This window comes from Octopus bimaculoides, chromosome 2 (assembly GCF_046866305.1).
Source record: "Octopus bimaculoides isolate indiv1 chromosome 2, ASM4686630v1, whole genome shotgun sequence".
NCBI classification, from domain to species: domain Eukaryota; kingdom Metazoa; phylum Mollusca; class Cephalopoda; order Octopoda; family Octopodidae; genus Octopus; species Octopus bimaculoides.
The window spans coordinates 15,172,974-15,196,721 of record NC_142929.1 but is presented as its reverse complement, the minus strand read 5'-3'; the positions used below and the strand labels follow the sequence as shown (position 1 = coordinate 15,196,721).

At 36.2% G+C, this 23,748-nt stretch overlaps 1 protein-coding gene across 1 annotated transcript in view; it reads left to right on the top strand.

The window, feature by feature from the left end:
• The window catches only part of LOC106876007 (WD repeat-containing protein 54), a 25,066-nt gene extending 1,318 nt beyond the window's left edge, over window positions 1-23,748 (top strand). The window contains exons 2-9 of the mRNA XM_089340981.1: window positions 5,990-6,055; window positions 7,927-7,987; window positions 9,719-9,775; window positions 11,117-11,194; window positions 13,046-13,181; window positions 15,972-16,134; window positions 18,005-18,070; window positions 19,621-23,748. Of these exons, the coding sequence (XP_089197107.1) occupies window positions 5,990-6,055; window positions 7,927-7,987; window positions 9,719-9,775; window positions 11,117-11,194; window positions 13,046-13,181; window positions 15,972-16,134; window positions 18,005-18,070; window positions 19,621-19,752 (759 nt within the window). The 3' untranslated portion in view covers window positions 19,753-23,748. The remainder of the gene's footprint in view (window positions 1-5,989; window positions 6,056-7,926; window positions 7,988-9,718; window positions 9,776-11,116; window positions 11,195-13,045; window positions 13,182-15,971; window positions 16,135-18,004; window positions 18,071-19,620) is intronic.

Genomic DNA, 23,748 nt, shown 5'->3' with positions numbered 1-23,748 from the left:
TATATACTAGAATGAATACATTTGATATATAAGAAAAGTCTATCCTAAAATTTATCGTCTAGTTAGTTGCATTTTCAGGATTTACAATCTACTAGCAGGATTTAAAATCACGAGACAGCTATAGAAAGCAGTGGTTCTATTAAATGTCTTTTCAACTTGTCTCGTTCATTACTTTAACTATTGCTATGGAATTTTTATCGGAAAAATATTTATTCGACTTTCATTCAATCGTTCCGCTTTTGGTCATACTTTGGCTACTATCACATTTTTCCTATAGAGCGATTTTTTTTCTCTAATTTCACTCTTTTACTCCGCTTACATCAAGCTCAACTTTCGGTCATGTTCTTCGTAGTTGAGTGTGACTATAATCAGATTTTTACTATTTTACTTTTTACATATGCTCGGTTCTCTTTGTGCTGTCTGTCCTTATATATGTTGGCAGTCTCTTCCACTTTGTCCAAAATTTGTTTGGATAATGTTCGAACCATTATTTTAGAGAGAATTAGTTCTTGTGTTGATTAATCGATTAGAATTTTCAAATTTCTATAATTATCAAATCAAATTACTTGTTAGTAATGCTAAACAGATGTGATCGTGTTCTGAATGAGTTTTCGAATTTTGGACTTTATTTAATTTTATTTTCGCCTGTAAATTAACTGACATCGTAATTTCTTGGAAGCGATTCTTTAAGCTCCTGTGAGGTGGGGGATTGTTAGTAATATATCACACATCATTTAAAACTATTTCATAGAGAGAAATCGTTTCATAGACATGAACTACAATGGAAATTTTAATAAAATTAGATATCTTTAGTGATATTTACAAACATGAATATGTATTATGTATGCATGTATGTATGTATGCATGTATGCAATCATGTACACATGTGTATGTATATGCTTATATACTTATATATGCAGTTGTGTGCGCGTGTATTAATGTATATTTGCCTGAATTTCTTGAACGTTATTGATTTGGTTTTTCTAATTTTTTAAATTCAATTTTTTAAAAATTAACCGAAATGAAAAAATGTTTAACTAGTAATAATATACCAGATGCTCAATTATAAAGTATTTAGTTGATTCGTTTTATGAATAATTAGTTACTTTTGATTACCTAAAACTTTTATATATATATAGAATTGTATGAAATAAGTTCAACCTCTGAACTTAAAGCACCTGACTCCCTAACTTACCATAAATTATGCAATGTTCAGGTAATATCAGATTTTAAAGAAGATATTTCAGAATACATTTTTGTGACACCTTTAAGAGAGAAGCTGTTACACATTCTCCATCAATTGGTAATATTTATAAAGTTGTTCTCTCGTAGCTGTCTTAATCAGTTTCTAAGTACACTTACACTAACACGTTCAACACTGATGTTCTTACTCTAGCTACCACTATAATATATATATATATATATGCTAGTTCAGATTGGAGCTTGGTGCAGCCTTCTAGCTTGCCAGTCCTCAGTCAACCGTCCAACTCATGCCAGCATATAAAGCGGACGTTAAACGATGATTATGGTATATATCAAAACAAACATTTTAAAATGCTGACATAGATTAAACTTGTGTTGTTGTTAAAGCCCCGGTCAGCTCTGATCAACTAGCCCTTCGATTAAAGACACTGTAACATTAACAAGTCTACTTTTTCTTCTCTTTCAAGCTAGTATTTGTCTAAGCTTCTAGTTCTTCATCATTATCCAGTATGTCTTTCTTTCTTTACCAAGGCTGGGTATGATACAAGAAACATGTTGTTGCTATTTCAGGCAGTTTGAAGGAATTTTACAACTAAATACAAATTCTTGACGACAGCTATTCAACCATAAAGAGGAGGGGATAAAGCTATTTTTAACTATACAAGCAAAATGGTTAAATAGATATAAATAACGGACAATCATAGATTTTGATTTAAGATCCACTGAAATATGTTGCACTTGGGCAAACTAAATTCTATATATTTCACGTGATCTTACTATCAGGAATGGGTACCAGATCACGTGGGCAGTTCATTCACTGATGACTGCTATTTTATTTATTGAAGATTGTTATTTCATTTGCTAAATATTGTGAATCCATAGCCCAATCATGACCCATAAGTGTCCCTTGAAGGATTTCACTGAAAACATTTACATGTGTTTTATGTTCTGTTTGCTTGGCTCAGGTGAAAAAAGTATGACATCAAAATGATAAAAGGTAAAAATTGTGCTGATAATCTTTGTGTTTGTTGATTGTATTACAGTCTTTTGATTGACACCTGTATATGTAGCAATGTAATTGGATCACTAAAATCAACCTGCTATATACTTAATACACAATAATACTTCTTTAGTACATCAATATGCCACCTTGCCTTCCTGCTGAATAATATTGAGTCTGCTTTGTTGCACTCTTTATATTATGGCTCTTCCAAATGTCATGTGTATTAGTCTTTAGGGCTGCCCTTCTTAAGGTTTTGCGTTGTTTAGCACCAGGTCATCTATGACTGATCAGACTTATAACCACAGGCAGCTGGGATCATGCCTTCATTTTCAGAAACATTGTATCTAGGACAAACCTATTCTGTGTATCCTTCCAATTTGTTAGGATGTCATTTGAGATAAATTTGGTTGCTATTTCTAGCAATTCAAGTACCTACATAGACGCTCTCTGATTAATTTATGAAGTTCCAAGCATCATTATGATAATAAAGATGATGTGTAGTGGCATTGATAATCCTTTTATACACCAAATTTTCTAATCATCTGCTAAGCTACAATATATTGAATGTTTTCTCCAGTGTGTGGCCACACATGAGATTGATTAGCAGTAAAGTCATAATCATTAAATATTTAATATGTTGAAAATTTGGGTGTCTTTATCAATTTGGTCAGCAAAGCTAGGATCATTTTGAATATATCTTTTGCATGTTAAAAAATTGTTGTTTTAGCCCTAGTTTTACAGACAGAAGGGTGATAAATTGTAGAGTAAAATTTGGCTGTCATATATTGATAATCTGATCAGACATATAAATGTTTATGTAAGCTTTAAAATCTCTGTTGATGTTCCCTCTAACTTTATCTTTATTTCCATCAAATTTACGTTCATTGCTGAATCCTTAAGACGGAATACTCTACTCAGTGCTGCTAAATCTTTAAGCAATTCTGGAAATGACCTTAATTTTTATAGAATCTTTATATTCTGATCAAAGTTATTAATAAACCTGTAAGGGTATCCAAGAAAATAGCCATCTTCTGTTTGCAACAAGGAAATAGAAAGGAACCATCCCACCCATGCTTGTATGAAAAGTGGATATTAAACGATGATGATGATGACGTAGTCTCCCCAACAAAATTAGCTTAGCGTCCTTGTGAGTTGCTAAAATTGTTAGAGTGCATTTTTTTTTTAGTTATGTTTCTTTATGTTCTGAGTCAAATCCCTTAAAGGTCAGTTTTACTCTTCATCCTTCTGTACATCTGTAGGGGTTGATAAAATGAAGTTACAAATCAAGTGTTGGGGTCAATGCAATCAATTATACCCTTCCTATAAATCTGAGGCCTTGTGCCAAAGTGAGAAGCAATGTAGCCAGGTACTCACTATGGTCTACTCACTGACCATAGGGCAGAGTACAGCATCCCTTGCTATAGTGAGTTAGGGAAGGATATTAGTGATGGTGGCCTGAGAGTGACTCTAGTGTTGCACAGAGGCAGTCTGAATAGACTCATCTGGAGGACTTACCAATCAGTGGTAAAGAACTATTTCCAAATGTCTTTGACTTATTAGTGATAGAGGAGATAAACTTGGCAGTAATAGAGGAGATAAACTCTATAGGCATGGCCTTGTTGGAGCCACTAGTATCTAAACCTGTCTGAAATGTGTGCAGGATGATGAATCCATCCAGCATGCACTTGTCCAATATCCATGCATTGATGATTTGTGGGTTTCATGTTGAATAGCTATTATATATAGGATGGATCCAGCTTATCAGCTGAGTCTGTTGGCAAGGTTTAACAAAGACTGGATAGTCTTCCTCCCTTTGGTGGCTGTGGCAAAGGAAGTTGTGTTGTGGAAGTGATTGAAAGGTTGGATATCAAAGCTTTTCCTCTCCAGCTAAGCAGTCATCAGTTTCTTCAGGTAGAACTTGAGAATGGAGGTGATGGCAAAGAGGAAACCGCTGCCCTCCAACAAAAATTTAATGGAAGGTGGGTGAGAGCAGCAAAAAATGGAGTGAAATGGACTCCTGCAGCTGTGTAGTTGTAGGCTGGTTGAATGAACTGGGAGAAGGCATTTATCTTCATTTTACTAGAAGAGTTCAGGGCTGTGTGAAAAGTTCCCCGAATCACTTTATATGATTGTCCTTCTTCCCTCTTTTGGGTTCTTTTCTTATTATGTTGTTGATATATATTATGAGTACTGTAAGACAGCATGCTGGCAGAATCATTTCTGTACCAAGCAAAATGCTTGATTGCCTTTCATCCTTTTGGGATTGATAAAATAAGCACCAGTTGAGTATTGGGATCGATGAAATCAAGTAGACCCCTCCCCTAAAATTTCAGGCTTTGTGCCTATAGACTTGTTGTTGTTGTTATTGTTATTACCTCCACCTTAGCGAAGGCGAAGGTATAGTTTTCAGTCATATTTGTTTGTTTGTTTGTCTGTGGACAAGATATCTCAAAAACTGCTGGATGGATTTGGATGAAACTTTCAGGAATGTTTGGCCTTGTGATTGGCACAAACTGATTAGATTTTGGGATCAATCCAGTACTGGACAAGGATTCTGGATTATTTTTCCTGCTTTTTTACTTAACTTTTGAGAACGGTCGGGTTCATTTTTAGTATTCTCGTTTGTGAGAGCAGTCGAGTTCATTTCAGATATTCTCATTTTAAAAATCATCTCCGGCTAATCGTTGAGAAGACGTTGGTGTTGCCTTGGCAGTGGTTTACACCCTCTGAGTGCTCTTGTTGTTATTAATGCTACCAAGGCTGCAAACTGGCAGAATCATTAGTACCCCAGATAAAATATTTAGCAGCATTTTGCCCATTTTTATGGTCTGATTTCAAATTCCAAGGTTGACTTCATTTTTTATCCTTATTGGATTGATAAAATGAGTACCAGTCATGTACTGTGGTTGATGTAATTGACCAGCTCCATCCCCAAAATTTCAGGCCTTGTGCCTATAGTAAAATGGATTATTAATATTGCTATCACATGTTTGTAACTTTTGTTACTTTGTAAAATTACAGACAGAACGAAAACTTTTGATCGTAAACTTTCTGGATCATTGCAGATTAAAAACTCAATCAGCTCTTTACATCACATCTAAGCTTGTTATTCCATGATTTAGCTCCAGTCCAATACTGTAATTAAAAGTCTAAATGATCCTACTGAATCATTGAAGGTGCTGGTGTGACATAAAAACACCCGTTTTAGTGCCACATAAAAAGTACCACTGCCAGTGCCACTTAAAAAGCACTGGTGACAATGTCACATATAAGGCACTGGTGCTGGTGCCATGTAAAAAGCAGCCAGTATGCTTTATAAAGTGGTTGGCATTAGGAAGGGCATCCAGCTATAGAAACCATGCCAAAACAGCCAATTGGAGCCAGGTGTAGCTCTCCAGCTGACCACCTCCTGTCAAACTGTCCAACCCATGCCAGCATGGAAAATGGATGTGAAATGATGATGATAATGATAGCTGGCTGAACACAGTTTGTAAGAATACATTTTAACCGTTTAACATTCAGATTACTTTGTCAAATGTAATGCTTATTTATTCATACTGCTTTGAATTAATCATAGATTATCTTATAGCATTGAGATTTCAATAATGTGATTGTTTATTTTTAGAATGACATTGGAGGGTAAATGTGAGAGGCTGGATCTGGCCAATTTGAATATAAAGTAGGTAGAATATTTTGACCTGATATGGCCAGTTTAAATGCTAGAAAATTAAAGCCTGCTGTGCAATGTTAACTCAATGTGATGTCTCTGTTTTTTGTTTTCAGGCCAAATGGGTAACACTAGGTATCCAGAGAACTATTTTGGTGATTACTGCACAAAGAGGTATTCAGGTATGTCATTTTGGATTTGCTATGAATGTTTTTTTTTTTTTAACATCAACCTAGAACTGTTGGAATAAAGATTTTACTGGGTTGTTGGGTCACTGCTAAAAATGTTTACCTCTGTCTATTCTCCTGCAAGCTGAGCCTGCGAAGGTGTTTGTTTATGGTGAAATCATAACTGCAAACTAGCAAATCACTTTTCAGTTGTAAAGTGTTGTTGCTGGCTAGGTGGACTGGACCATTTGAAAGTTAAATGTTTTAGCCAAGTGTCTAGTGTCACAACATTAGCTACCAATATATCAAATGGTTACACAGGGTGTCCACAAAGTCTGGGTACATGGGGATTAACACATACTTTAAGAAATTATTATTTCTTATATTTAATTGTTTATGCTATGATTTTATTTACTCCATGTACCCACATGGGGATTAACACATACTTTAAGAAATTATTATTTCTTATATTTAATTGTTTATGTTATGATTTTATTTACTCCATGTACCCACATAGGGATTAACACATACTTTAAGAAATTATTATTTCTTATATTTAATTGTTTATGTTATGATTTTATTTACTCCATGTACCCACATGGGGATTAACACATACTTTAAGAAATTATTATTTCTTATATTTAATTGTTTATGTTATGATTTTATTTACTCCATGTACCCAGACTTTGTGGACACCCTGTGTGTGTGTATATATATATAAACTCAGATCAGCTGAAAATTATTGCACAAAAATTACTCATAATATCAGGCAATCAATTACAAAATGAAAACTGTAACTTCTGGTTTCTTTTTTTTGTTGCAAGAGGAACAATGGAACAATGTGCCATGCTTGCATTGGCTGCACAATCTATCTTGCAGTGCAGGAGTATTATGCTTTGCAGATAATGCCTGAGTAATTAGGAGCTCTGTGCCTTGATTGCAAATGTGAAGCAATATGTGTTGCTTGCAATGTATAAGCAATGTGCCTTGCTTATTGCATTTTAAGCAATGCCCTAGCAATGTCTGGGCAATGTGCCCTTTATGTTTAATGTCTGTGGTTGTGGTCTTGAAGCAACAATTTTTCTTTTTTAATGTTGTGCCTTAATTAATTTGCCAGTATATCTTATTCTTCTCAAACTGTCCAACCCATGCCAGCATGGAAGACAGGCATTAATGATGAGGCTGCTGTAGTAGTAGTAGTAGTATCCTGAAATACTTGATTCCCACACGGCCAGTTTCTGTGTATCTTCAAGTGCTTTTTGTGTTTCTTTTGGTATTCGTGTTTTTTTTTTGTCTCAATAGTTGTTATTCTTTTATTCTTTTACTTGCTTCAGTTATTTGACTGCGGCCATGCTGGAGCACTGCCTTTAGTTGAACAAATCGACACCGGACTTATATTTTGTAAGTCTAGTACTTATTCTATCAGTCTCTTAGGCCGAACCGCTAAGTTACGGGGATGTGAACACACCAACATCGGTTGTCAAGTGATGGTGGGGGTGGGGAGACAAACACAGACACACAAACATATACCCCCCCACATATATATATATACATACGACAGACTTCTTTCAGTTTCCATCTACCAAATCCACTCACAAGGCTTTGGTCAGCCCAAGGCTATAGTAGAAGACACTTGCCCAAGGTATCACACAGTGGGACTGAACCCGGAACCATGTGGTTGGGAAGGAAGCTGCTTACCACACAGCCATGCTGCATCTGTTAGTAGATATATATCTATTTGATGAAAGAGTTGGCAGTACAATTCCTTATTTACTACATTATGGATTCCCCAGTACAACGGTAGCTATTATTGGCAATGTGGCATTTATGTAAATGTCTTGTAATTTTCAGAAATTTATTTTAAAATGTTTGCTTTTCTTTTCCAGTTCTTTGAACCTGATGGAACCTTATTGTTTTGGTATAACTTAACTGCGGATGAAAGTGAATGTAAGTTAAGTTTCTTTTATTAATGAAACAATGTCCAAAAAGAAAAAAAGGGCAAATAGAAATTATAATAGAAATATCACGAAGGCGGTGAGCTGGCAGAAACGTTAGCACACCATACAACATGCTTAGTGGTATTTTGTCTGCTGTTACGTTCTGAGTTCAAATTCCACCGAGGTCAACTTTACCTTTCATCCTTTCGGGGTCGATAAATTAAGTACCGGCTACATATCGACTTAATCGCTTTGTTTGTCTTTGTTTGTCCCCTTTATGTTTAGCCCCTTGTGGGCAATAAAGAAATAAGAAATTATAATATTTTTAAGTATTTAAAATCGATCTGTATGTTCTAAGAAAGTAATAAAATTGGCACAAAAAGTAATAAAATTGAATATTCTTTTGGGCGACATGGAATTGGGTTGCTGATGTTTTGTGACATAGTGAAAAAAAAGTGATAGGTTGTGGTTTGGCATTAGGAGGGGCATCCTGCAGTAAAAACCATGCCAAAACAGACAGGGAAGTTTTGTGCAGTCCTTTGGCTTACCAGCTTCTGTCAGATTACTCAAACACATGCCAGCATGGAAAACAGACAATAAATGTTGATGATGATGATATTGAACTTTTTCTTTGTGAATTAATTTTCAGAATATTTAAATTTGTAAGCATCTTTTAAAACTAGAGATAGCATTACTTGCTTTAGAGATGTCACCAATAAATTATTAGAACAAATGTCATGAAAGAGATCTATGTTAACCCCAGCAAATCGAAGAGTATGCAGGGAAAGTTAACCTTGAGAAGAATAAGGAAAGTACTTTTGTTATTTCACCATGAAATTGTCGAAATATTAAAGAAAAGCTTCTTCCCTATCAAGCTGGTATCTTAATAAATGAGACAAGGACAACTTTATGGAATGGAAAAAACGACTGCCTCCCACTAAGGTCGATAAAAATGGAAATGGTGGCAAGTAAATAATTACCATTTGTATACAGGGTGTCCCAGAAAGATTTACCCATTGATATTTCTTAATTATTGAAAACGAAATTAAGGTAGGATAATGAAATTTGGTACACACATTCTAATGTAAATTATCAATCCATTGCAGTAATTACACTTCAAAATGGCCACCTTTCGCCTTGATCATAGCCTGCAAATAAGTGATCACTGAGTTGCATGAGTGCAGTGCCACCTTTTCATCCAACTTGACCCATGAAGACAGAAGGGCTTTCTTCAGATCTGACACATTTGAATAGGAATGAGCAGAAACATTACTCTCTAAGATAGACCAGATAGAAAAGTCCATGAGATTGATGTTTGGACTTGAGGAAGGCCCACTTAAAAAGCACCCGTACTAGTGCCATGTAAAAAGCACCCAGTGCACTCTGTAAAGTGGTTGGTATTAGGAAGGACATTCAGCCGTAGAAACCATGCCAAAACAGACATGGAACCTTCAGGTGCTCTTCAGCTGGCCAGCTCCTGCCGAAAAGGTCCAACCCCTGCCTGCATGGAAAACGGATGTTAAATGATGATGATGAACATCAATCACTTGGTTGTGAGCATTATTTTTTTAGATTGCTGCAGATAATAGAATATGGTGTCCTAAAACAATACAATATGATGTCAGCAGAATACAATGACTGCCAAAAAGTGATATCTAAAAATTGCTACTACTGTGTCTCATACAATTCTCAAAAAAAAATAAAAAATAAAAAATTACATCTCTAATCTTTAAATTTCTAGGTACAAGCATGTACATGAGAGGTATTGCTGCTGTTGGCTCAAATTTTGTATGTGTAGGTAAGTTGTTTCAGTTGTATCTTTCTGTCTCTGCTTCTAAACACCCTCAAATGGGACTTTATTACTTCTCTTGTCTCCAAGACTTATTGCTGTAAATTTAATTAGTCTTTCCTTGTTTTCCTTCCATATATCCAACTTTAATCATAGTAACTTCTTCCTTTAATACTGAAGCCTCGCTCATATATATATATATATATATATATATATACCTTTCTGGCACTTGTGCCCGCGGCATGTGTAGGGACTTTCGAGCGAGGTCGTTGCCAGTGCCCCTGGACTGGCTCTTGTGCGGGTAGCACATAGAATACACCATTTTGTGTGTGGCCATTGCCAGTACCATCTGACTGGCCTTCGTGCCAGTGGCACGTAAAAGCACCCACTACACTCTCTGAGTGGTTGGCGTTAGGAAGGGCATCCAGCTGAAGAAACTCTGCCAAATCAGATTAGAGCCTGGTGTAACCATCTGGTTTCACCAGTCCTCAGTCAAATCGTCCAACCCATGCTAACATGGAAAGCGGACGTTAAACGATGATGATGATAATGATGATATATTGCCGTTCGACAATGTATGAGGGTTCAACAATTTTTTACCGAACAACCACACAGATGATTTGTTTATAGTGATCAAATATTTGTGTACGCATAAGCTCTCTCCCTCTATCTGATCAACATTACCTGAACAGGTGCAATAGGTGCCACATGTCAATAATTATTACTCAAACATTTTCTCGCACTGTCTCTGATGAAGGGATATATAAAATATCCCAGAAACAGCTGTACGACCATCTCTTTATAAATGTTCTGAAAACTAATTCACAGCCTTGGATTTTATATCTCATTCTGTCAATTTATATATATATATATATATATATATATATCAGTTTGCATGCTGTACTTATAGATAGTACATACTAATATATACAAACTAGTAGACTGGACCTGCTAACTTAGTAGCTAAACTTCCTGCTGTCTTTAAAATTGGTTCCAAGTAAATTTTAATTTAATAAAGATAGACTTGGAGAATGCTAAGAAATGTGTTCAATGTAGAGTGATGTACCTCACATTTTATATGTAGAGTGATGTATCTCACATTTTATATGTAGAGTGATGTACCTCACATTTTACAGAATGGCTTGTAAGTTCAATACAGCATGTTTGGTTGTATTGAACTATTGAAGCTATTCTGAGTTGCTCAGTGAACTGTCTCTATGGTACTGGACTAGAGATACTCAGTAAGAGCAACATTACCAATAACTGCTTCTTCCTGAGTCTGTATTCTGTATGTTTTAAAGAAAAATAACTTGTATTCAATCATAACTGGTTCAAATTTGTTTTTCATAGGTTCACATACAGGAGAAATTCTGTACTTCAAAGTTCCTCTGAAGGGAAAGACAATCACTTATTCAGGAAAAATATCAGGTATGTATTCATTGTAACTATTGGATGCCATGTTTGAGTTGATAAAAAGTGCTGGGCTTGTGCTTACTGGTTAACCTTCTTCATTGAAGTAAGTAATGTGTTCTGTGTCTTGTAACCCCATACAAGTTGGGTGTATTGGAAGACGTTACATTTTAACTTCTCATGCAACTGTTTTAAAAAGCAAATATTTATTATTTCTTTCATAAAGCAGAGATTTGTAGAATTAGTACAAAAGTAAATTGAAAACCAAATTGCTAAATAGTGGAGTAAACCTCACAGCTTAGTCACAATCATTTCATGTGATTGGTTGATTAATTGACTGATCAGCATTGAACCATCATATGATTCAACTAGTTAGACCCTTCTAATGAGGCTTATATAAAGACAAACTTTTGACACTAACCTCAGAATGTCGAAGTTGTTGTGATGGCAACTCCGTTCTCATTTCATTCTCCAGTTGTACAGAATGAAGGTACAGATTCACCATGAATTTAGCACAGTATTTCTTCAATTCTATACAGGCCAGCTATGTTGTAGCCATCAGAGTTTGTCTCTCTTATCATCATCATCATCATCATCATCATCATTTAATGTCCGCTTTCCATGCTAGCATGGGTTGGACAGTTTGACTGAGGACTGGTGAACCAGATGGCTGCACCAGGCTCCAATCTGATCTGGCAGAGTTTCTACAGCTGGATGCCCTTCCTAACGCCAACCACTCCGAGAGTGTAGTGGGTGCTTTTACATGTCACTGGTACGAGGGTCAGTCAGGTGGTACTGGCAACGGCCACGCTCAAAATGGTGTATTTTACGTGCCACCTAGCACAAGAGCCAATCCATTGGCACTGGTAACGACCTCGCTCGAATGTCTTTTCACGTGCCAGGAAGGTGATGCTGGTAACGATCACACTCAAATGGTGCTATTTACATGCCACAGGCACGGAAGCCAGACAGCTGCTCTGGCAATGATCACGCTCGGATGGTGCTTTTAGCGCTCCACTGGCACAGGTGCCAGTCATCAAATTTGGTTCAATCATGGTTTCGATTTCACTTGCCCCAACAGGTCTTCGCAAGCCGAGTTTAGTGTCCAATGAAGGAGAGGTTGGCATGGGTGCCAGTTGTCGAATTTGGATCGATTTCATTTGCATCAACAGGTCTTCGCAAACTGAGTTTAGTATTGTCGTTTGCATTCTTCATCCAAAGACCAACACAGAAAATACTAGATGCAGTAAATAAAGTTAATTAGCGAGATCGTTGCCAGTGCCCCTGGACTGGCTTGTGCGGGTGGCACATAAAAGACACCATTTCGAGCGTGGCCGTTTACGTGCGGGTGACACGTAAAAGCACCCACTACACTCTCTGAGTGGTTGGCGTTAGGAAGGGCATCCAGCTGTAGAAACTCTGCCAAATTAGATTGGAGCCTGGTGTTGCCATCCGGTTTCACCAGTCCTCAGTCAAATCGTCCAACCCATGCTAGCATGGAAAGCGGACGTTAAACGATGATGATAATGATGATGATGAGTGTTGTTTATCATTTGTATTCAGTTAACAACCCAACACGACCACCATGAATGAACACTTCACATGTGACAGCATTTTACTTCAGCATGGTTTCTACAGCTGGATGCCCTTCCTAATGCCCACCACTTACAGATTGTGCTGGGTGCTTTTTATGTAGCATTGGCATGGATGCATTTGTACACAATGTTGGCACAGGTACCTTGTATGTGGCACCAGCATGGGTGCTTTTTTTATGTTGCACTGGCATAATATTTTGAAACGTCTCAATAATCATCGATCTCAAATAAATCTTGTATATGTCTTTACTAAAATAATCTCATCTATTTTCAGAACACAAGGCTGGCATTTGTTGTTTGACTGCAGCAGATAATCTTATGGCTAGTTGTGATATGGAGGGAAACATTTTCTTATGGAAGCTGTCGACTAATGATGTTTTTGTGCCTATGTTTAGAATCCCAGGTTACAGGTACATAAATTATTGATTTCTTATTTCTCTATTGCCCACAAGGGGCTAAACATAGAGGGAACAAACAAGGACAGGTGAACGGATTAAGTCGATTACATCGACCCCAGTGCGTAACTGGTACTTAATTTATTGACCCCGAAAGGATGAAAGGCAAAGTCGACCTCGGCGGAATTTGAACTCAGAACGTAACGGCAGACGAAATACCGCTAAGCATTTTGCCCGGTGTGCTAACGTTTCTGCCAGCTCGCCGCCTTTTAAATTATTGATTTCTATTGACTAGTTTCAAAGCTTATTTTCTAAGGTAGATACTAATATAACTGAATGAATCATCTTCTCAGTATATGATCTGTGGTATGATGTATTTTATTAATTCTATCAATATGAAAGGCCAAAGTGATAGTCACAGAATTTGTATTTGAAACTATGAGGTACTGAACAAGAGTGAAAAAAGACATCTAGTCTAGGGTTTTACTGATTCAACCAGGTGTAAAATATTAGTTTCAAGTTTTGGCATGTGGCCAGCAATTTCTGGGTTGGGGGTAAATCGATTCCATTGATCTCTGTGTTCAAATGATACTCATTTTATTGACCCAAAAAGTCGGAGTGGTTGGCATTAGGAAGGGCATCCAGCTGTAGAAACACTGCCAAATCAGATTGGAGCCTGGTGTAGCCATCTGGTTCACCAGTCCTCAGTCAAATCGTCCAACCCATGCTAGCATGGAAAGCGGACTAACGATGATGATGATGATGATGATAAGAGAGACAAACTCTGATGGCTACAACATAGCTGGAATTTGAACTCAGAACGTAAAGCTGGACGAAATGCCGCTAAACATTTTGTCTGGTGTGCTAATGATTCTGCCAGCTCACCACCTTAGACAAATGCAAAATATTGCAATCTTTCCACTGTTGTTTAGCTACAATTCAGTAAATCTATGATCAATGTGTTCCAGTTATGACCACCCCATTTAATTTTTGGATGAGTATGGCTGTGTGAAAAGTGCCACACCCTAACATTGGAGGGAACCTGTGGGAGAGGTAGACCCAGGAAGACCTGGGATGAGGTGACGAAGCATGAGCTTCATAGGGGCAATGGCAGGTGGCCAAGACCTTTGGAGATATGCTGTGCTTGAGAAGACCTGGCAAGTCAAATGAGACCATAACCGTGGCCCATGCCAGTGCAGCATAACCAGCCCATTTAAGAGTACCCTTCAATCATTGGGCAATAAACTGTGCTTGAGAAGACCTGTTGAGTCAAGTGAAAACATTGTTGTGGCTGTTGCCAGTACCGCCTGATTGGCATCTATGCCAGTGGCACGTGAAAAGCACCATTCGAGCATGGTCGATGCCAGTACCTCTTGACTGGCCCCCATGCTAGTGGCACATAAAAAGCACCCTCTATGTTCTCAGAGTGGTTGGCATTAGGAAGGGCAGCCAGCTGTAGAAACCTTGCCAGATCACATTGGAGCCTGGTGCAGCCACCTGGTTTGCCAGTCAAACCGTCCAACCCATGCCAGCATGGAAAAGCAGACGTTAAATGATGAAAATGATGACGATGTATCCAGGGTTACAGTTTCCAATTTGTCCTTCATTTTTTAAGATGGCAAGGTGTAATTTGCAGGGACTTTGGCTACTATTCTCAACTGGTTAAGTAACCATGTGGAAACCCTCTTGTTGGATTTTTATGTTGGTATAAGAGAGAATTATTGTAAGGGACATATACAGTCTATGGGAGTTATTGAACATTGAAAATGACAGGTAAGTTCAACCCGAGAAGGATTTAAACTCAGAAGAAAAAGTGATTAAAGTAAATATTACTAACACCATTAACTTGGTGCTATGCTGTCTTGCTTATTTCTGCTGCTCTAAAATAGTGTGAAATATTTTGCTCTCAGTTTAGTAGCAAAGAATACAGTAAATGAGCGAGTCAGGGGAGGTAAGCCTTGATGGACCACAATATGAATGTTATTTTCATTGATATACTCATTGCTAACTTTCTGACTGCATCTCTGTATACGGCCCTCACAAACCATTCATCTGTACTTCTTTAACGACCATTAGATTACAGAAGATTAAGCCCTGACAAAGATGCTCCCCAGGTTTACAAATACTAAGTACAGCAGCTTATTTCTAGCTAAGTACTTCTCTTGTAGTTGTCTCACTAGAAAGATGGCACGAAGCTAAACTGCATTTCATCCAGACTAATTCTTTTCTTAATCAGTAACTTTCATAACCTGGCCTTTCAGTTTGATGCTTATGTAATTTCCTCTCTTTAGTGTATGCCCTTTGTGGCAGTTTATGGTGATAGCACTATGTCAGTCATATGCAGTAGAATGTAATAGTGACAAATAATTAACCTTAGACAATGCTTAGTCATTGGCAACAGTGATGTCTGTATATGCACCACAGTCAGGTCACAAATGGTTTCCCACACTGGTGGCAAATATTGCAAAAGAGAATGAAGAGAGTGGAAGAAAAACAGGTACTCGCCATCAAAGAAAAGCGCGCTCGACAGAAGAAAAAATCAGCAGTACTAGCAGAGAGCTCTTTCAAATGCGGTCGCTGTATGCATGACTACCACTCCCGTGTGGGCCTGTACAACCACATCAGACACAGCATCACCATCAACAGCTGACACGATTTCTTTGGGTGCAGATTCATGGCCTCTCGAGACTGACGGATGCCTACTACTATGTGCATATTGTGTGATATTAAATGGTTCTTAGAGATCTATCTTTAAATATTTGTTCTTGATAAAAATAAAGCTCATTGTATTTTATTATATTTCAGGAGTCCTTGTAGTACTATTGCAATATGGAATGAGTGCATAGTTGGTGGCTATGGCTCGGGGCACCTGAGGGTTTTCTGTGCCAAAACTGGAGCACTTGCTGCTGAAGTAGCTGCTCATACTCGCTGGATTAATGCTGTTGATATTGCACCAAAAACTGGCTTGGTGAGTTGCTACACATGTAGTTTTTAAGAATGTCTTTATGCTTATATTCCCATTGAATTCTTACACTGTTTTATATCTTGGTTAACAGCTTTTTTTAGAACTGCTACATATTTTTTGGTTTCTGTAGTATTAAGTGGATGGGAGACAAAAGTCTTCCTGGAAAAATGTTTATTAGTCTATTGTAGGTGAACTTTAAAAATTCTATATGCATATTTCATGTTTTTTTATTTCTATTTATTCCCTATTAGTAAGTTGAATTAAGTGTTCCACATGTTGACTCAAAAAAACCAAAGTTCCTCTTGGAGGCCTCTTCTTCCCTTCTTTTAATTCTTTCTCTGAGACAAAATTAATATATTTTTCTCAAGAAATTCATGAATTGATGCATAGATTAGCATTTAATTTTTATATTTCTTTGTCAAGCTAATAAAAAAATATCAATTTAATTAAGTCAAGTGATTTGATTTTGAAATTTACTATAAGCGTACTTACAGTTTTAAAGTACAAGCCTCTCTATGAAATGTAAACGAGAGTACTTTCATTTTCCACTCAGAGATTGATAGCTTCATCATCGTTTAATGTCTGCCTTCCATGCTGGAATGGGTAAGACGGTTTGACAAGAGCCGGCCAGTTAGAAGCCTGCACCAGGACTCAGCTGGAATGACATAAATAGCTAGAAGCTATCAATTTCACTGTTAGTAAAAAATAAAGGTACAGGCATTCCATCAATTATGACGAGGGTTCCAGTTGATCCGATCAACGGAACAGCCCGCTTGTGAAATTAACATGCAAGTGGCTGAGCACTCCACACATGTGTACTCCTTAACATAATTCTCAGGGAGATTCAGCATGGCACAGAATATATTACAGGTACAGCCCATTTTCGCCAGGTGAGTGGACTGAAGCTACGAGAAATAAGTGTCTTGCTCAAGGGCGCAATGCACCACCAGGAATTGAACTCTCAACCTTACGACCATTAGCCAAGTACCCCAATCACTAATCCATGTTCCTTCACATATTTCTCTGAATCTCCAAAAAGAGATGAAAATAGTCTCCATGGAAAGATTTAAGATATTTGTTTACATTTCACAGTGAAGGTCATAATTTAAAAATTGAAGGTAAGGTATACTGTTATGCAAAATTAACTAATTGATTTAGTTTTGTTTATGTTTAGCTAATTAATTGATTGATTGATGAATTTAAATATGCGTCTTCAGTTTACATCCACTGTAGATATTTTGCAGTGTATTTGAGTGTTTGCACCATTTCAGTTACCCGTGGGAAACATTTAGCAAATGTTCTGAGAGTCTTATTTGCAATAAGAGTTGTCAGAGCCAAGGTAACACTTGACAAATGGGAGACAGTTGGTGGCTATGGCTCGGGGCACCTGAGGGTTTTCTGTGCCAAAACTGGAGCACTTGCTGCTGAAGTAGCTGCTCATACTCGCTGGATTAATGCTGTTGATATTGCACCAAAAACTGGCTTGGTGAGTTGCTACACATGTAGTTTTTAAGAATGTCTTTATGCTTATATTCCCATTGAATTCTTACACTGTTTTATATCTGTTTGGGTTTCTTGCACAGTTCCACAACTTATGGAACACTTACTGAAATGAACTCCAACGCAAGAACTATTATGCATCTGGTCTTGCAGTGTGCAATGAAGATACAGAGGAATATATTCAGCTTTGGCGAAATAAGCTTGCTGAATGTGAAGTGGACTTGATAAAAACTTACAATATACTGATAAGAATCTATCTTTTATCTGTTTAATGCTATGAAGTCAGATCTAATCCTTTCAGAACTCATTGGTGACTTATTTGGTTACTGCTATTATATTCATTTCATTAATTAGCTGACCATTTATTTTTCAGGTATTATCTGCTGGAGAAGATTCATTTGTGAGGTTGTGGTATTTGAGTAAAGATCCATTCCCACAGGTAAATTCAATAACTTTTTTTTTTAAAATCTTTTTTTAAGTTTGGTAAAATTTTAAAGATTATCTTAGAATTTTAATTGTGTAAAAAGGAATTTCAAATTAGTTTCATAGTATCCTCTTTTATTTCTATCCTGTAAACTAGGATGGTTAGAAACACATATTCTTCCATCTGACCAGCCTGACATTAAAAAAAATTCATTAATTTTTTCATTAATAGTTTTATCATTGTATAAAATGGCAAAATGGCAGAATCATTAGCATGCCAGGTAAAATGCATAGCAACATTTTGTCTGCCTTTATGTTTTGAGTTCAAATTCCGCTGAAGTCGACTTTGCTTTTCATCCTTTCAGAGATGATAAAATAAATACCAATTTGGATCGTTGGGTGTCATGTCATGCTGGAGGAGATCTATTGAGTCAAGTAAATCGAATCACAATCAAATGGAAATTGTAATGTGGCTAGTGCCAGTGCCGCCTGACTGGCTCCCATGCTGGTGGCACGCAATAAGCACCATTCATGCGTGGGTCGTTGCCAGTGTTGCCTGACTGGCTTCCCATGGCATGTAAAAAGCACCATCCGATTGTGGTCGATGCCAGCCCCCTCACCCCGACTGGCTCCTATGCTGGTGGCACATAAAAAGCACCATCCAAGCATGGCTGATGCCAGTACCATGTGGCTGGCTCCTATGCTGGTGGCACATAAAAAGCACCATCCAAGCATGGCTGATGCCAGTACCATGTGGCTGGCTCCTATGCTGGTGGCACATAAAAAGCACCATCCAAGCATGGCTGATGCCAGTACCATGTGGCTGGCTCCTATGCTGGTGGCACATAAAAAGCACCATCCAAGCATGGCTGATGCCAGTACCATGTGGCTGGCTCCTATGCTGGTGGCACATAAAAAGCACCATCCAAGCATGGCTGATGCCAGTACCATGTGGCTGGCTCCTATGCTGGTGGCACGTAAAAAGCACCCACTACACTCTCAGAGTGGTTGGCATTAGGAAGAGCATCCAGCTGTAGAAACATTGCCAGATCAGACTGGAGCCTGGCGCAGCCTACTGACTTGCCAGTCCAAAGTCAAACTGTCCAACCCATGCCAGCATGGAAAACGGACGTTAAACGATGATGATGATGAGCACTGGGGTTGATGTAATCAACTAGCTCCCTGCCAAGAAGTTGCTGGCTTTGTGCCAACATTTGAAAGCAGTATTTATATTATCATCTAAGTAAAATCGCTGTCCTTTCTGGTGCTAGTGCCACATAAAAAGCACCTGTGCCAGTGCTCTGCAAACACACCTGTACTGGTGGCATGTATAAAGCCCCCAAAACACTCTGTTAATTGGTTGCCATTTGGAAGGGCATTCAGCCGTAGAAACCATGGTACAACAGGGTACACCCAGCATGCTAACGATTCTGCCAGCTCACTGCCATTATGATGATGATGATGATGATGATGGTGATGATGATAATAATAAAATCAACGATATTGATCTGATGGTGTGAAGGAAAACAGAAAAGTTAATTTTTGCATTTATTTCAATAATTTCAGATTTCTGTTGCTGGAAGCCAGTACCATGTTGACAGTCAAATAGTTGGAAGTTGTTTCGTCCAAGATGAAGGGAAAGTCATAGCTTGTACAGCTTATGATAAAAACGAAATTTTGTTTCTAGTTTCTTCTTAGTCTTCAATTGATAATATCATATGAAGTTTAGTCATTTTTGTCAAATTTGATAACTGTTGGCAATTTCTTAGACTCACTAGGAAATGATCAATTTTTTTTTTTTGAACAGTTATGTATAATTTCAAAGAAGGTCAAAATTTGAACCAAACTATTAACTGTAATTTGTCATCATTTGGAGTAACTATTACACAATGTTATCATCATAGTTTGCTGGAAATAGATCTTGCTAGATGTTATAACTCTTGACAATAGCAAATTAATGTCGAGTACGTAAACATCCCATATACAATGATTGCATTAACTCTGGGTTTCTTTATTTTTAGTTATTTGTTGTTTTTTGCTGCTGTTTTCCATATTTTTTTTCCATTTTTTTTTAATTGTGGAAATTTATTTGGTGCACACATGACTCAGCAAAATGAATGAGACTAATACTTGAAGATTTCAGAAAATATGAGCAAAAACTAAGTTAAAATGTTTGAATTCATTACAGTTCATATGTTAGAAAATATTTAAGATAATATTTTACTAGAGTTAATTGATCGTTTTAAGATATTGAAACAACCAAATTTTAGTTTCAAAATAATCCATTTAAATCTCAATTTAATCTCCTCCGAGACGGGAGAGAATTTGTTTGTAATTCTGTTTTTTACGATCTGATCTGTTGTTTCCAAATATTTGTTAATTGCATAATTCCTTATAGAGTTCAGTGTTGAGTTTAATTACTATTCATGCTGATTAAAACAATTGAATATCATTGATAAACACTTATCATCAGTTATACTGCTGCTTAGATTCTATGGGGAGGTTTTTGTTACATATCATGAAGAACTTAATCTTAGACTCAGTTTTGAAAAAGAAAAAAAAAAGAAAAAAAAAATATCCGTCCAACTTGTGTAACATGAACTTTTATTTTGATGTTATTTTTTTATTTCTTTCCGTCCATTGTATCTTCAACAGCTGATAGAAAGGACATCGTTCAACTTGTTTATATTTACTTTTTGATAAGCAAATTCTTTCTTTTATTCTTTTACTGATTTTAATCATAAGACTGTGACCATTCTGGGGGACTGCCTTTAAGGGTTTTCAGTCATTCATATCAACCCCAGTACCCATTTCAGTCTGGTATTTGTTTTATTACCTTTTGATGCAAAGAGATGCAGCTTGATGCATCATGAAGAGAACATGATTTTTTTTTTTAAATACTGTTCCGTTTGATCTCAATGTGTGTATTTTTTATGTAAAATTATTTCAATATATTATTTTCATCCTGAAAAATTACTTTAAACTTTGTTGAATATCCGGGGAGCTATGAATTTACATTGTTAAACAAATATAGACATGGTTTTCTTTGAAGTAGGTTTTTTTTTTTTTTATGGTCAGGCTGGTTTTTCTAGATTTACCATAAAATTCTAACTGAATTATGGCACAAATGATAGAGGAATTATCTTAATTTTTCAGCATTTGGATTTACTCTGTCAAATGTGATGCCAATTTATTCACATTGTTTTCAATTGATCATCCATTATCTCATAGCTTTGAGATTTTGATGATGCGGTTGCATTTTTTTAGAATGATATTGTAGGGTAGGTGAGAGAGGCCAGATCTGGCGAGTTTGAATGCTAAAGGGTTAGACAATCACCATCCACGTCATTACAGCATGTAGAAGTTTTATCCAAAAGTTTAACACTCAACATATTCCTGTCTTTTATAAAATATAACTTTGTAATGCTTCATCTTGCAATAACAGGCTGTTCTGAGTAATGGCTTGGATTAAAATATCTCTTTGTATGTAGCTCAAAAAAACAAAAAAAACCCAATACTCAGACAAGGAATAAACAAACTAGTGCTAAACACACAAAAAATATAATAAATAGCACTACAAGGCTGCATAATATTGAAAAATTGAGGAAGAGCAGATTAAAACTAAAAGATGGAGCATAAAGATGGTTTGTGAGGGACCAATTGCTAGTTATGGCTACAGACGTATTAACTGAAAAGTTTTTCCATTTATGACTGTTTTCATTTCCTTTAAAATGTTATGGTTACAAGACTTTACGATATTTAATATCTTTCACAAAATATCATTGTTGGTTTTTCGGTTACTCTTGCTTGTTATTCATTTCATGTATACACCTTATGCAAACTTACAAGCCACAAATAACAAATCTTATTTCTTTTGATATACATACCATATTGTTTTTTTTGTGTGTGTGTGTGTGTTGAAATTTTTATGAGTTAAATTGAATAACTATATTTTGTAAGTGACTGTAAAAATTGTTCATATCTAAATGGATTTTTTTTCTCCTTAATTAGAAGTTATCATAAATTAGATATTTACCTGCAAGTGCTTATTGATCCTATGTTTGTATTTCATATTTGGATTATAGAAATAACATCACTTCAATCACAGATAGAACGACATCAAAAGAATGTTCAGGTAGAAAATTCAGTCGTAGTAGATGAATGTTTCAAGAATGAATATTTATCATTATCTTCCTTTTATTTCACTTCATTATTCTTCTATTTTTATCAGTTTGGTGCATTAACCAATCATACTACTAGTACATGGTATCCATTATTATTATTTCCTTATTTTCATGAATAACATGGATGTAGAAAATTGTCCACGAGAATGGTAGAAACACTTCAGAACTGGCTAATTGCAATTTGTTATCAATATGGTTTAAATTATCAAGAATAAAACACTATCTGTTGAAAGACAAATTTATTAAATCTCTTTTAAGAAATTTCAAGTCAATAAACTAGAGCAGGGTACTTATAATATTTCTTTTACTTAAGGGAGCTAGCTGGCAGAATCATTGAATATGCTGGATAAAATGCTTAGCGGCATTTTGTCCATCTTCTTGTTCTAAGTTCAAATTCTGCTGCGGCTGACTTTGCCTTTCATCCTTTCAGGGTCGATAAAATAAGTACCAGTTGAATACTGGGGTTGATGCAATCGACTTAACCGTCTCCCCCTAAACTTGCTGGTCTTGTGCCAAAATGGGAAATCCATATTTCTTATACATACACAGTGACATTTTCCTGAACATATTTAAAACAAAACACAGTATATATATATATATATCTATATGGAGCCTGGTGTTGCCATCTGGTTTCACCAGTCCTCAGTCAAATCGTCCAACCCATGCTAGCATGGAAAGCGGACATTAAACGATGATGATGATGATGATATATATATATATATATATACACACACACATGTATGTCTAAGCATATCTCCTTAAAATTAATGCAAGTTTTAAATGAAATTCAAACTCTTCAAAAGTCATAAATTAAGCTTTTGTTGACAGTATATATTTTTTCAATATGACCTCTTATATAATAATTTATCAAGAAACGCAATTATAGTTTTTCTTATCCTTATCTACCTGCACATTATTTCTATCTCAAATCCTCTATAATTATCTGAATCAGCTATCACATTGATTGAAGTCTAATGATGCAGGGCACCAAATATAAGAGTAGCCGAAATTGAGGAAAAATTATTTGCATCATCCTGCATCAGAATAGTTTATTTTCAAAACTGTCAAAGTAAATGTTCTTGAAGCATGAAAAATCTAGCTTTCACCATTCACAGAATCATTAAAGTCAAAGAAAGAAAGAAGGAAAATTTTAAAGATGTTGGATATTTCTTGGTGAAAATTCCATTCACAAGAGTACAGTTTAAAAATTGTTTTTTTAAAAAAATTATACTTATGCAAATTTGCAGCTAATCCAAAATTCATTTAAAAAATCAATTTGATGAATTTACTCAAACGTTTAATTTGCATGAATTTCGAGATGTATATATATATATATATATATATATATATATAGATATATATATATAGATATATATATACATATATATTGTCTCATTCACATAAATATATATGAAAGATATCATAAGATAGAATAGAGTAGAAATATTTTAATCTGCCAATATGGTAATTGGTTTTATGAAGATAAATCTTTTTTTTTTTTTCAATCACC